At 38.7% G+C, this 14981-nt stretch overlaps 1 protein-coding gene across 2 annotated transcripts in view; it reads left to right on the top strand.

Annotated features, from left to right (window-relative positions):
* FRZB (frizzled related protein) overlaps positions 1-14981 on the top strand; it is a 34704-nt gene that overhangs the window by 15545 nt on the left and 4178 nt on the right. Inside the window, exons 2-5 of one of the 2 annotated variants that reach the window (XM_073306091.1) lie at positions 2076-2123; positions 9824-9889; positions 13065-13269; positions 13555-13618. In XM_073306091.1, coding sequence (XP_073162192.1) covers positions 2076-2123; positions 9824-9889; positions 13065-13269; positions 13555-13618 — 383 coding nt within the window. The remainder of the gene's footprint in view (positions 1-2075; positions 2124-9823; positions 9890-13064; positions 13270-13554; positions 13619-14981) is intronic. The other variant, XM_073306092.1, reaches the window with a different exon arrangement.

The raw sequence follows: 14981 nt of genomic DNA, 5'->3' as shown, positions 1-14981 counted from the left end.
GTTTCTTTTTTACCTTCTTTGCTGGCCAGATTCTCTTTTTCCTTCCCTCTGTCCCTGTTTTTGATTCTGTTTCTATTCCCTTGTTACCCATTATGAAACAGACAAGTCTGCAGGACAGGGAAAGCGAACAGAGGTTACAGGGGTAAGTGCTGTGAAAGTGTAAGGAAGATCCAGTTTATGGGCGTTTTGTAGATTTCTTTAAGAGGTCACAAGACTTCTAGTAATGGGAATTGCTGAGGGGGTAGTATCAGACTGGTAGTAACAATAGGAGAGTCAGAAACAACTGCCACAGGTCCAAAGAGAGGCCACGATTCAGAGTACTGAATAAGGAAACACAGCTAGGTCCCAGACTATGTATTGGAGTTTGGAAAGGTGAGAAATAAGAGGAAATATGTAAGAAAATAACAGGCTTGAAGAAGGCCATATGGATTATATCTTTTATCCTGTCCTATAATAAAAGGTTAAGAAAATACTTGATAAAATTAAAAGGAAACATTTAAATTGGATAACAGGAAACACTTTTTAAAAAGCCATGTATAATTGATCTGTAGAGTTCACAACCTCTCGATGCTATTTGACGTGAACAGCTTATCAAGATTCAAGAAAAGTCTCTGATAACACATGAATAAGAATAGTAGCTGAAATTTTACTGGTTAGGATAAAAATGACAAGTATTATGCTTCTCAGCATAAATTGTAGTTGAAGAATAAGCTAACGTCAGGAAGAAATTTCTTCCATACTGCAATGTGGTACAGTTAAATGCATTATGGGGGTTCAGTACTTCTGTATGTGGCAAACTGTTTTTGGCTATTGTCAAGGAGAGGATTCTGGGCTAAATAGACAACTGCCCTGGAATGCGAAGACATTTCCTGTACCCTTATGCTTACTACATTGATACAGATGTTTAATGCTGAAGTCTCAGGTTTGCCAGAGGTTATTTACTATTTTAGTGAAATAAACTAGATATATGTCAAAATCTACATTCACCCTACATATCTTTCAGCCACCTATGTAAAGTATGTTGCCTGCTGTACAAGGTATAAATATGCGTGAAGGAAATAAGAGATATATCCAGCCCAGATGTTTTTAAAAATGGGTGCCTAAAGTTAGGCTCCTCAATCCATATTTAGCACGCACATACACACTCACATATGTCATTTGTAAATACAACTTATGGCCCTGACATTGCAGTTGAATTCATGTAATGGGACCCTTGCCTCATACTGAGCCTCAGCAACTTCCATGGGGCTGCGTGCAAGCAAAACCACATTAATCCCATTGCAAGGTTGGGTGACTGTCTATGTTGCTATGTATATATTCATTCCTTCAGTTTTTCTTCTTTCTAGAGAATAATATGCAACAGCTAATATATTTTTTATTAACAAGACATGCATATAAATCAGGTAAACTTTGGTGTTATTTAAAAATAATAGATTTGAAAATAAGAATATGAATTTAGCACATATTCCCAATTTAGAATGTCCCCAAATGCAGTTCTTTGGAAATTGGGCATTATGCCCTCCCTCCTCCCCCTATTCCTGATCTCTCTCACAAAATAATCAGAAAATTTTTAAGGGGGAAAAACTGAAACGCTTATTTTGGCTTTCCCTTCAGTGACATGATTGTGGTTGGTTTGTTTTTTGTTACTGAGGAAATCAAAGCTGAATTTCCCTCTAGCATCTAACTGAGTAGAAAAGCAGGATATGTACATTTCACAGTTGCCCCAATCTCATGTCTGAATTGACACATATTTCCATTCTTGTATAGATCCTGCTACTCCTTGCACATCACCAATGGAAATGCAACAGTTTCCGTTGTGAACTATAAATAATCTAGAGTCTGCTTCAGCATGTAACATTAGGTGCTTGCTAAAAGACAGAATTCAGACTGACTTCAGTAGGAACAGGAGAGGACTCTAAAACATTGTAACCTCTTTTTCATTAAGAGGATCTTACATTTTAATACACTAAATATTAGAGAAAAATTAAGCAATTTTAATTTTTTAATTAAAAAATTGGCTGTATTGAAATAATCCAATATTAAAAATACTAACATATTTTACGAATCCATACCAGATTTCCCTATGGATTCTAATAATGGCAACTGTAGAGGCTCCGGCAATGGTGAGTACATTTTTATATATATAACTGTTTAATAAGTTATCTTCTTTCAGATTCTTTTAACATTTAAATAAGACCAGTACTTAATGATGTATAGACTCCGCTGTTTCAATTTTTTGTACACTGTGTATTTGCTATGAGAGTTACATGTTCAATAAGACATTCAGGGAGGTTGAAAGTTGGATTTAGGTGGTGGGTAAGCCTCTCTGCACAGGTGTGAATTTCACTTTTAGTACTTTTCTAGGGCCTGATTCTGCTGTTTTTATCCAGGCAAAACTTCCTTCAAGTCAAAAGGACTTTACTGATTTCAGGGGAGCTCTTGTCTGTTAGGATTCATCCCCTATTGTGCTTTCCACTTTCATTTTGTTATTCCATACTATAGAAATATGATTTGGTTTGCTGCTCTGGAAGTCATCTTCCTTCTAATTATTTTTTCACACAAGCTGGAAATTCAGTGTGCAGAAGAACGTTTGTTCAGCCCAGTAATTCAAAGTAACAGGTGAATCACATATTACATTACAGCATGCTAACGCAATGGACAACACTTCTCTTTACATTTTAGCATTGGAAAGAAAAATCAACAGTGCCACATATGTTAGTGTGCATTGTTCAGCATGCAAATCCCTCATGAATCAGATTCCTTACAAGTTACTCTGATACTTCTTTGTATAATGTAGGGTCCATTTACTACTGTGTCCATTTTTATGTTGGCGGACCTCTGTTAATTTACTGGAGTGAAACAGTGGTGAATCAGGCCCGTGTATATAGCACTCTCTTGAAATGGCAGCAGTCTCTCTTTTCAGACCTTTAAACTGTAAAGCAAAATGATAGAATTTTTTTGTAGAGTATATAAAGCATGTACCTGAGTAAACTGTTGTTTGCATTAGTCATGGGTACATGGAGGTCAGACTAGATGATCATGATGGTCCCTTCTGACATTAGAATCCATGAGTCTATGTTAGTTGTAAGGAAAACAGGAAATGAAGCTGTAAAAATAGTGTAGCCTTTAATTTTTTCCTTTGCTTCAGAAATTTCTAGAGTTGTAGCAAAGATCTAAAAATAAGTTGTTCTTGTTGTTTTAATGTATCTTATATTATTAAGTGATTTATTCATTTCAGTCAAATGGAGTTAATCTTAAGTAGCCTGTTTGGGCTTTGTTAAGAAAGGAAAGGAAAATTTGTTTTGTTTTACTTTACAGCAAAATACATTACAAATTGCTGCAAATAATATTCCTGTGTAATTTTCTTCTATTAAGTTTAATTAAATCTACCAGCAACCACCATTTCTGACATCACTCTGGAGGTCAAATGAGCTGATCGTAACGGTCCCTTCTGGCCTTAAAACCTCTTGGTGAAATATTGACCCCACTGAAGTCAAGAGAAAACCTCCCATTGATTTCAATAAGATCAGGATTTCACACTATGAATCCATGAATTTTCACTCCGCTGAGCCTCTCATTGTCTTGTTTGTGTGTCAGAACTGATCCCTTCCAGTTGACCGCTATTCTTAGGTAATAAAAGAAAAAAGAAAATTGAATTGCCCCATATGGATAGATATGATATCTAAGTATTGCCTGAGAATTAGAGCTGGGAAATGGCAATCAGAGCTCCTGGATTCTATTACCATTTGTGCCAATAACTTGTTATTGGCTGCTGGTCAAATCACATGGGTCAAAAGGTTCAGACTTGGGTACCTAAAGTTAGGCATCTAAATCCACATTTAAGTTACTAACTGCATTTTTGTAAGAGGTGCTATATAACCACAATTCTCAGTGATAATCAGGCTGCTTTAAGCACCTAAATCTGGATTTAAGTGAATAACTGTAGGTGCCCAAATGTAAAAAATTTTTCACTTAACTCTAAACCAAGCAAAAATGATCTTTGCATAGTCTAAATGAAGTTCTGCGCTTAACGATTACTGTTAAAAGAACATAATAGGATGCATGTTTGTTGTCTTTCACTGATTTTCATACCAGCTTATCAGTTTATAAGTAAAAAGATTGTTTTAAAATAATGAGTCTTGCAAACTTGTGGGATCTGAAGGTCAAGCTGTCTACTTTCCTTGTCATGTTGCACCATCAGTAATGAAATATTTTGCTGGCCAAAAATTGCTTCAGTGCCAATCCCATTGTCTTCATTGTGGTCACCCAGACTTAACTGCTTGGAATTTAAACAGTTTATTTTTTCTTGCCACATCACAACAAGAGTCCAGCTTAAATTATTTTAGCTGTGTTGGCTCTGTTAGACTAATAGTGAAAAGCAGTAAAAATATATATTACTAAAGAAAGCAGATATGATTGTGAAAACACCCAGGGAGCAGCTCTGAAGAATAAGCTGAATATTTTTACAGACACTTTTTTAGTGTAGAATCACATTTTGAGTCTCAATATAGCACATTTTTTTCAATTGACAAACACAATTTAATCCCACCAGAAAGGAGCATTATTTTTTAATATATGTTTTGTTTATATGTTCAGTAAAACAGCCTTTGTCCTTTCTCCATTGTAAATAGACCCTTTGTAAGTAGTATTACAATGAAGTGTGTTAAAAAATTCAGGGCTGGACATGCTGTATGATTTCTAAAGGATATTGCAAATAGTTGTGTGTATTGTTGCCTGTAAGTAATGTCAGTGTGTTAAATCTACTCAAAGCAGCTCTTATCCCTGGCAAAGTCAATTGGCAAAGTCTTGCCTCCAACTCTGCATATAAATAATTTTTTTCCTTCCTTGGCGAGAAACTACATTCTTGTCTATTTCATAAGATGCTTTTAAAGTTGCTTAGAAGTTTCTCCAGATATTATTATTATTTCAGTGAAACATTTGCCAGCTTTGAGTACTTATATTGATCAGTATCACAACCAGGTTTTATGGGAGCAACATATTTTATATATTTTTAAGAGCCCCTATATATTTGTAGAGGAACATTTTCAAAGGCGCACATGGCACATAGGCCCCTAACTCCCACTGACTTCTTTCTCAAAAATTGAATGTTTCATTGCATTCCCAGTGGAGTTAGGGGTCTAGCTGCCATTTGGTTCCCAGTGCTCTAGGTGTTAGAAGGAAGGTAGGCAGCGGCACTGTCAGTACCTCTAGCAGCTCCAGAGTAGAATGGCTAGGTAGTGTGTGGGCAGGGTCATGACCCATATTCCTGCACAACAAGATGGCTGGGCCAGGGGGATAATTATCTACATTGGCCAAACCGGACAGTCTCTACGTAAAAGAATAAATGGACACAAATCAGACGTCAAGAATTATAACATTCAGAAACCAGTCAGAGAAGACTTCAATCTCTCTGGTCACTTGATTACAGACCTAAAAGTGGCAATTCTTCAACAACAAAAACTTCAAAAACAGACTCCAACGAGAGACTGCTGAATTGGAATTAATTTGCAAACTGGACACCATTAACTTAAGCTTGAATAAAGACTGAGAATGGATGTGTCATTACACAAAGTAAAACTGTTTCCCCATGTTTATTTCCCCCCCTACTGTTCCTCACACGTTCTTGTCAACTGCTGGAAATGGCCCACCTTGATTATCACTACAAAAGGTTTTGGGTTCTTTTTCCCCCCTCTCTCCTGCTGGTAATAGCTCCTCACCTTACCTGATCCTTCTCATTACAGTGTGTATGGTAACATCCATTGTTTCATGTTCTCTGTGTATATAAAATCTCCCTACGGTATTTTCCACTGCATGCATCCGATGAAGTGAGCTATAGCTCACGAAAGCTTATGCTCAGATAAATTGGTTAGTCTCTGAGGTGCCACAAGTCCTCCTTTTCTTTTTGCGGATACAGACTAACCCGGCTGCTACTCTGAAACCTATCTTTTCCAGTTACACATGTGTAGAAAGGGGTGTTTCCCTCCGTGCTCTCCTAGAATCTAAGAGACATTATGCCTTTCAATAGCATCATTCTATTAAGTTCTCCTCCGGGGTTTGTGCGTGTATGTATATGCATGCCTTTGACTGTTCCTCACATAGGTTCATCCCTGCAAGAGACATCCAATCAATCAATCAATCAAGTCTTTTTGTGTATACACACACACAGAGAGAGAAAGTGCTGATAAGTGTTATTAGATAGTATCATTCAGTGGGATCAGGGAGAAGCCCATTGATTATATTCTAGGACAATTACAGTAAAATATTTTCCTTGGATTAAAGCAGTTTCTGAGATTTATTGTTTTAGGAGTGTTAACCCATAGGTAACATTGCTGTCAATTTCAATCATTTTGTGTTTTGCTAGTGTGGTGGAATAAAGTTCTGCAGAGAAGGGGAATTTTAAGGGATTGACATTGTGTGTTGTTAAGGTAACTCTCCTGGACACAGGTCTGACTCTGTTTGAATTTGAAATGTGAAACTAACATGAGTAAGGGTTACAGAACTGGCCCCTTTATGAGCACCTGTTTTGAGGCAGTTTACAAAATGAGCCGTAATTTGGCCTAAATGTACATGAATTCATATAGGCTTAATGAAAGACAAAAATTACTTCCCTTTTCTGCCTTATTATTTTAAAACAGTCACATAGAAAAGCTCAACTCTGTAGCATATTTTTCTCTCTTTCTCTCCATATAGATAGATAGATTTCTGAGAATGTATTTTGAAATTCAAGAGAAACATTATTCTCTTCCTTTGAAATGTACTTTTTTCCTGTATACACTGTTTTCTCTTTTTAACTATAAGGATACATTGAAGCCAAAGTAAATGATAAACTGAGAACCCCAATAAATAACACAATAACTTCCTAATTTTTTCAAAGCACAAAAATACAAGTTTATTTTTTTGAACTGTTCTTTTCAGATTATACTGAAATATCTGAAATGGGCACTGTTTTAGATCTTCAGTTTATATAAATCAGCTGTGTTGGGTTTTACTGTTTTTAATATTGAAGCATGCATACCTGACTTGGGAGGCAGTGTCAGATGTTTAAAGCATGAGTGTGAGAGTCAAGGCACCTGGGTTCTGTTCCTAATTTGACCACTAATCTGTTCTGAATTATGTGCTGCTTCAGCTAGAACAGCAAAACAGATCACTAACAGGATATGCCTATTTCTGGAACATGATGTTTCTAGTAAGAGTACTGATGCAATTGTTACTTTGTAGGATGTTCTTTATGTATTTCTGAATAGAAGTAGAATGCTGTGTGCTTAGCAAACATAATGGGGGAAATGCTCTATTGGGCACAGCAGAGAAGAGGCTGGATGGGGGGTCCCAGCAGGGAGCTGGCTCTGCGTATGGCTCTAGACAGTACTGTAATTTGTGGGGAAGGGTTAAATTTCTCTCACTTACCCCAGCAAATGCCAACTGTAATCAGCTGCTCCACTCTACCAAGTCTCAATAACTTCCATTACATCCAAAATAATGAAGTAGCTTGATTTTTTTCTGTTAAAATGATCAGTAGTTACCTCTTCGGATAGCAACATTATCAGTAAAGGCTCCAGACTGAGTTAGCAACTTATTTGACATGAATGAAGTGTACCCACTTGTATTATTGTTTCCAGCTGTCTGCAACCTCATGCAGACACCGCTACATGGGTTTATATTTTGAATTATCTTTGCAACTGGAAGGGGGGAACCTCACTGTGTTAATGAAAGCTTAGATTCTAGAGCACAGTTGTGTAGAAAATTCAGATAGAAGGGCAATTATGTGGCCACATATTCATTATTGTACACAGGGTTCTGCATATTCTCTATGAGCTGAATGATACCGTCTTCTATGCTGGTTATCTAGAGAGGGGAGTGATTACAAAGAGCCCTTCCCCAGGGTTCTTGCCAAAAAATGTCTCCTCACATCTCCCACCCCAAGCCCATGAACAGTTATTTCAGTTATAGTTAGCACTCCACGATTATTTATTATAATTCATGCAATTTTCAAGTGTTAATTTACTTACAAGAGTCTTTGTTTATTCTTTCCCTGAATGAAGTAGAAACATAGGAACTGCTCTCACAAAAGTCAGTGTCAAAAACTCATATTAGGTATCATGACCATACTGAGACAATTAAAATACAAATTATAAATGGAAGAGTATCCAAACAAAGCTGATTACCTTGTTCATACCAATATTTATAGTATATACATACAAAATGTTATGTCTGTCTGATCCATATGAGTAAGATTTGCTGGATCAGCACCTTAATTTGCTCTTTGTTTTGCCTTTCTGGCGTGGGATGGCCAGGGAGATTGATTATATATTAGCCATATATTTCTTTAGGGCACCTATTGAGAGGATTCTTTTTAGTACATGTTAGAATAAAAAGATCAAATGCAAAAATTTCAGTGATTAGAATTGTCTGAGCACTAGTCAAAATCTCCGGCTGGATCCTAGTTCAGTCCTTTGTAGAGTGTGTAGGCCAGTGAGTGGGCAGACGTGTCAACTAAGGAAGGTAAAATAAAACCCATTTGATAGTTCAGTCCAAGGTCATTTCTTCAGTGCTGGCTTTATTAATTTAAAGGAGATTCCAAACCAGGATTAACATAATACAAGACACTTGCAACATCCAGACAAGACCTTTCAGCAAGATGGTAGGTGAGAAGACTGACTATTCCCCTGGGTAGCTTTCCTGGATATCTTCTAGGCCTCATCTCATATGGCCACAGAACCAACCTTCACAAGACTGTGCCAGAAGCATTCCTTTACACAGTAGCCACTAGAAAGTCACATGACACTAAGTCACCTGACATTTCTTAATCATGTGCCTGGTCTGGAGACTACAAATTCCATCAGCCCCTGGGTTTAAAGGTATTATGTCCCTGTAACAAATGTGCTTGTGTTTTCACGCTGTAGAGCTGCCATAGGGAGTCTACAGCCTGCCCTCAGTTTTGCTGGTGCAGTTATTCTGGGTTTGATGTAGTATAACTGAAAACAGAATTTATTCTGTGATTGATAGCTGGTTGGGAATTTTCCATCAAAATGATTTCTTGAGGGGAAATGCAGTTTCTGCAAAAGTTTTCAGTTTTCTGTTGAGAAAATCAAAATGAAATATCTTATTTGAGTTGGTTTGTTGAACTGGCTGAAATGTATAGTTTCAAGTCAGTTCAACATTAAATTGCATTTCCCTAGTGTGGTGCATTCCCTAGTGTAGTTCCAGCCCCCATTCTCTTCTATGGGCTAGGCTCCCTAACTAGACATCATCTCCCATGATGCAATACAGTCTTCTCTCTGACTGGCGCATCATGGAAGTCCCATGACTGCAGATGCATCATGGGAGATGTAGTTTGGCCAGGGAGTCTGGCCCATAGGGGAGAATGTGGTCATCTGACTCCTGAACTACAGTTTCCATGAGGCAATGTGCCACAATAGGAAAATACTGTTTAACATTGAACAGGCTCAGAACAAAACATTTTGCCATTTCCAATTTTTTAGATATTTTCTTTCCTAAGAGTGTTGCTATTTCAACTATTTGTTCAGATTTGGGATGAAAACAAACATTAAAACATCAGAATTTCCTGCAGGACACACTGACCTTTTTATAAATATCCTCAAATCAGCAATGGGATGCTCAGTTTCACTATGTTTTTGTGCAGAGGAGTTTAATAATACCCCCTATGTTTTTAACAGAACCTGAATATATAAATAAATTAATTTTTGCCATCTGATTGCTATCAATCTCTGTTTCAGTGTTTTTAAAGGCAATTTTGGGGGGATGGGAGAGTTTGTCTTTGAGTCAATGCCTTGTTCTTCTAAAGCAAAGGTTTTCTGTTTTGCAGAGCGTTGCAAATGCAAGCCTATTAAAGCTACCCAGAAGACCTATCTTCGGAACAATTATAACTATGGTAAGGACAGCTGCATGGCTAGATATCAAACCTTTAAAGGAATACATTAAGTTTTTCCAGGAACTCTAAATTTAGTAATGTGACAGGAAAAAAATTCCACAATAATGGGCTATGGCCTAAGCATGTAATCAGTTCATGCTCATTTGCACTAGGAAAGCTGGTCAGATTGATTGTATTGAGTTCATTCATTAGCAGTAACTACAAAAAGACAACATGAAGTAAAAAAAATTTCTAAGTTCAAAACTTGATTCACTCATGGAAGGATGAGGCAAGGGTGGGTTAGTATTTTAATAGGACATCATAATATTTGTAGCTTTTGAGATTAAAATGTTCTGTGAACAGTTTTTTTTAAACAATATTTAAACATTAACATGCAAGCCCAGTGTGTTTCATTGTATAATGTTGCTGTTTTTCACTCTAAATCCCAGTTGGTATGAGATGTGCCACTTCATTGGCTCCAGGAGAATACTAGGTGTTTATGCATTGAAAAGTGTTTTTAGTCTTAAAAGTGATGGGATAAAAATGACATTGTGGGATTCTATCTTTGATCTATCTCTGATTTCTAGCTCAAACTTGCTCAGTTTACAAACAAAAAGATGTTTTTACTATCATCCCCGCAAACTCATCCTGGGATCTGACACTGAAGTTAGATTCTTTCCTTCCCCTGCATCATTGCCAGTAATGAGGCTCCGTCAGGCCAAGTTATGCTGTCAGTAACACCTGTGCGACCCCCCTGATGTCCAAACTATGTCCTGAGCTGTCCAGATTTCCCTATTCTTCAGGCATCCCCTGGGTCCAGTTCTGCAGCCTTTATTCAGACAAGTCTTTCTTACACAAATAAACCTGATGAAGTCAACAAGATTTCTTGCATAAGTAAGGATTACATATAGGAGTCAGAAATGCAGAATTGGGCCCTTGAGGTCTTAACATGTTGACCTGCAACCCCTTACTCATGGGAGTAGCTACTATTAGTTTCACTGAATTCATGAAAAAGGGTTTACATGACCAGGACATAGTGAAGACAATTTTATTGTTAAACCAAGCTTTTTAAGTACATATGTATACAAATGGTATCCACTAAGTCTGTAATAAAATAAATCCTACTAAATGATATTAATAACTCTCATATTCAGTGAAAAGCAGCAAGGTTATGATTTTCTGACTCATTTAGCTGTTTTATATGTAGGGGTGGTTGTGGTGTGAGTATTCTCCAGTGGATTATGGCAGAGATTCACTGCTCGTGCTACAGCCATAAACTCATAGATATTAAGGTCAGAAGGGACCATTAGGGTCATCTAGTCCGACCTTCTGCACAACGCAGGCCACAGAATCTCACCCACCCACTCCTGCAATAAACTTCTCACCTATGTCTGAGCTATTGAAGTCCCCAAATCATGGTTTAAAGACTTCAAGGTGCAGACAGTCCTCCAGCAAGTGACCCGTGCCCCATGCTGCAGAGGAAGGCGAAACCCCCCCAGGGCCTCTTCCAATCTGCCCTGGAGGAAAATTCCTTCCCGACCCCAAATATGGCAACCAGCTGAACCCTGAGCATGTGGGCAAGATCAAGATTCACCAGCCAGATACCCAGGAAAGAATTCTCTGTAGTAACTCAGATCCCACCCCATGTAACATCCCATCACAGGCCATTGGACCTATTTACCATGAATAGTTAAAGATCAATTAATTGCCAAAAGCATGTTATCCCATCATACCATCTCCTCCATAAACTTATCGAGATTAATCTTGAAGCCAGATAGGTCTTTTGCCCCCACTGCTTCCCTTGGAAGGCTATTCCAGAACTTCACTCCTCTGATAGTTAAAAATCTTCATCTAATTTCAAGTCTAAACTTCCTGATGGTCAGTTTATATCCATTTGTTCTTGTGTCCACATTGGTACTGACTGCAATAATTCCTCTCTCCCCCTGGTATTTATCCCTCTGATATATTTATAGAGAGCAATCCTATCTCCCCTCTTCTTTTGGTTAGGCTAAACAAGCTTGGGGGAATTTTGGAGAGAATTAAGATGACTTACCACAGGCTCTCTTTATATTCTGTTATACCATTCCTCTCTTTCTTTAGAACGTAAAGACCTCTGGAAACACATTAGAAAGAGTGCCAAAGCAAAGTAGGTTTTTGTGGGAAAGTCTTAAGAGGTTTTAAGAAAGTGGATTAGTTTGGGTAAAATTTTTATTCTGTATAAAACCTGTGAGCTGTTGAACAGTTGTGTTCAACTTAGCTGAGACAATGCTGAGCATAGCTGTGGGTGGAAAAGTGTGTGTGTGGGGGGAGGGAGTGGGGATGGATTAATGGATTTTCTCTTTTTCATTACATCTCTTCCATTTTTCCTTTTTTTTCTTTGCACTAGTTATAAGAGATTAAGAATCTGAGGAATTTGGATGTAAAATGGAGGAAGAATCTATGATTTGAAAACAGTGCAAGATGTAGTACTCCCTTGAATATGACCTCTGGATTTGCATGCGGTGTCAGCTCATTGGTCACCATGAGAGACCTGAAAAAATTGCTGCCCTTGGAAGGCAACTTTCCCTAGTATGCAGTTCATGGGAGAATAATAGGATCAGAGAAGAAACAATTAGACAGGTCATCAGGTCAAGATCAGGAGCATTGGAGTTCATGGAAAACAGAGCAGATTGGTGCTGGGTCACTGGAGGAAGAAGAGAAAAGGGAAGGCCCTGTCATCCAATAGGGATAATGATACAATAAAGCTTTCAAGTATATTTTCCATTTTGTGAAAGGCTGTGGATGACAAATTAAGAGTCTGTACTGGACCTAAATAAGATGTATGAGCGAGGAGGAAATAATAGGAAATATGAACTACATGTTTAAAACACAGAGGGAATAAAAGAAAAAAACTAAAAAAAAAATATATCCCAGAGAAAGTAAGGTGAAAGGCCCATTGATAAATTATTCCCTGCACAGAGCACCTACATTGCTATTATATATCTTGCCTACTTGAAATGTACATGTTACTCTTGGTAGAAGAGAAAGTGAAGAAATAGGGGGAAGAAGGGAATCTCTGGGCAAAATCTAGATGGAGTTCAGTTGAGCTTTTGATAAAGGAGCACACAAAAGACTAATCCCCCAGCTCACAAAGGATGGCATGGGGGTGACCTACATTATTTGCTGCTGTTAACTATACTCTGTACTTTTCCCCCAGTCATTCGGGCTAAAGTGAAGGAGGTGAAGACTAAATGTCATGATGTCACCGCAGTAGTTGAAGTAAAGGAGATACTAAAGTCTTCCTTGGTGAATATTCCTAAGGACACTGTTAACCTTTACACAAACTCTGGCTGTCTATGCCCACCGCTCAATGCCAATGAAGAATACATTATAATGGGCTATGAAGATGAGGAACGCTCCAGGTAATTTATTCTTTAGTGTCCTTTAGAGAATTACTTTCCCTGCTCTATTCGCCCACCACCTCATTTTGAAGCCACCATTGTTCCCTCTGAAGAAAATTGGGCAGAATTTTCTTCAGAACTCGTGAGCAATGCTTTTGACTTTTGGACTTGTCACTACTGAATGCCATGAGGTTCTCTCTCTCTCTCTTCTCCCCTTGAGCAGATCCCATTAGCGTTGTGTATATTGCTACGTACAGCATACACATTCCTTGATAATAAAATAACTGGCTTATCTGAAATGTGTAGGTTACTCTTGGTAGAAGGCTCCATAGCTGAGAAATGGAAGGATCGTCTTGGTAAAAAAGTAAAGGTAAGACAATGTTTCACAATCTTAGTAACAATTAACATTGAAAACTGTTTGTATCTCACCTTTAAGAAAAAAGAGAGGAAATCATAGAATATCAGGGTTGAAAGGGACCTCAGGAGGTCATCTAGTCTAACCCACTGCTCAAAGCAGGACCAATCCCCAATTAAATCATCCCAGCCAGGGCTTTGTCAAGCCTGACCTTAAAAACTTCTAAGAAAGGAGATTCTACCACCTCCCTAGGTAACGCATTCCAGGGTTTCACCACCCTCCTAGTGAAAAAGTTTTTCCTAATATCCAACCTAAACCTCCCCCACTGCAACTTGAGACCATTACTCCTTGTCCTGTCCTCTTCTACCACTGAGAATAGTCTAGAACCATCCTCTCTGGAACCACCTCTCAGGTAATTGAAAGCAGCTATCAAATCCCCCCTTATTCTTCTCTTCTGCAGACTAAACAATCCCAGTTCCCTCAGCCTCTCCTCATAAGTCATGTGTTCCAGACCCCTAATCATTTTTGTTGCCCTTCGCTGGACTCTCTCCAATTTATCCACATCCTTGTAGTGCGGGGCCCAAAACTGGACACAGTACTCCAGATGAGGCCTCACCAATGTCGAATAGAGGGGGATGATCACGTCCCTCGATCTGCTCGCTATGCCCCTACTTATACATCCCAAAATGCCATTGGCCTTCTTGGCAACAAGGGCACACTGCTGACTCATATCCAGCTTCTCGTCCACTGTCACCCCTAGGTCCTTTTCCGCAGAACTGCTGCCTAGCCATTCGGTCCCTAGTCTGTAGCTGTGCATTGGGTTCTTCCATCTTAAGTGCAGGACCCTGCACTTATCATTATTGAACCTCATCAGATTTCTTTTGGCCCAATCCTCCAATTTGTCTAGGTCCCTCTGTATCCTATCCCTGCCCTCCAGCGTATCTACCACTCCTCCCAGTTTAGTGTCATCCGCAAATTTGCTGAGAGTGCAATCCACACCATCCTCCAGATCATTTATGAAGATATTGAACAAAACCGGCCCCAGGACCGATCCCTGGGGCACTCCACTTGACACCGGCTGCCAGCTAGACATGGAGCCATTGATCACTACCCGTTGAGCCCGACAATCTAGCCAACTTTCTACCCACCTTATAGCGCATTCATCCAGCCCATACTTCTTTAACTTGCTGACAAGAATACTGTGGGAGACCGTGTCAAAAGCTTTGCTAAAGTCAAGAAACAACACATCCACTGCTTTCCCTTCATCCACAGAACCAGTAATCTCATCATAGAAGGCGATTAGATTAGTCAGGCATGACCTTCCCTTGGTGAATCCATGCTGACTGTTCCTGATCACTTTCCTCTCATGTAAGTGCTT

The sequence above is a fragment of the Lepidochelys kempii genome, chromosome 11 (assembly GCF_965140265.1).
Source record: "Lepidochelys kempii isolate rLepKem1 chromosome 11, rLepKem1.hap2, whole genome shotgun sequence".
NCBI lineage: Eukaryota > Metazoa > Chordata > Testudines > Cheloniidae > Lepidochelys > Lepidochelys kempii.
This window is presented reverse-complemented; position numbering and strand designations above follow the sequence as displayed.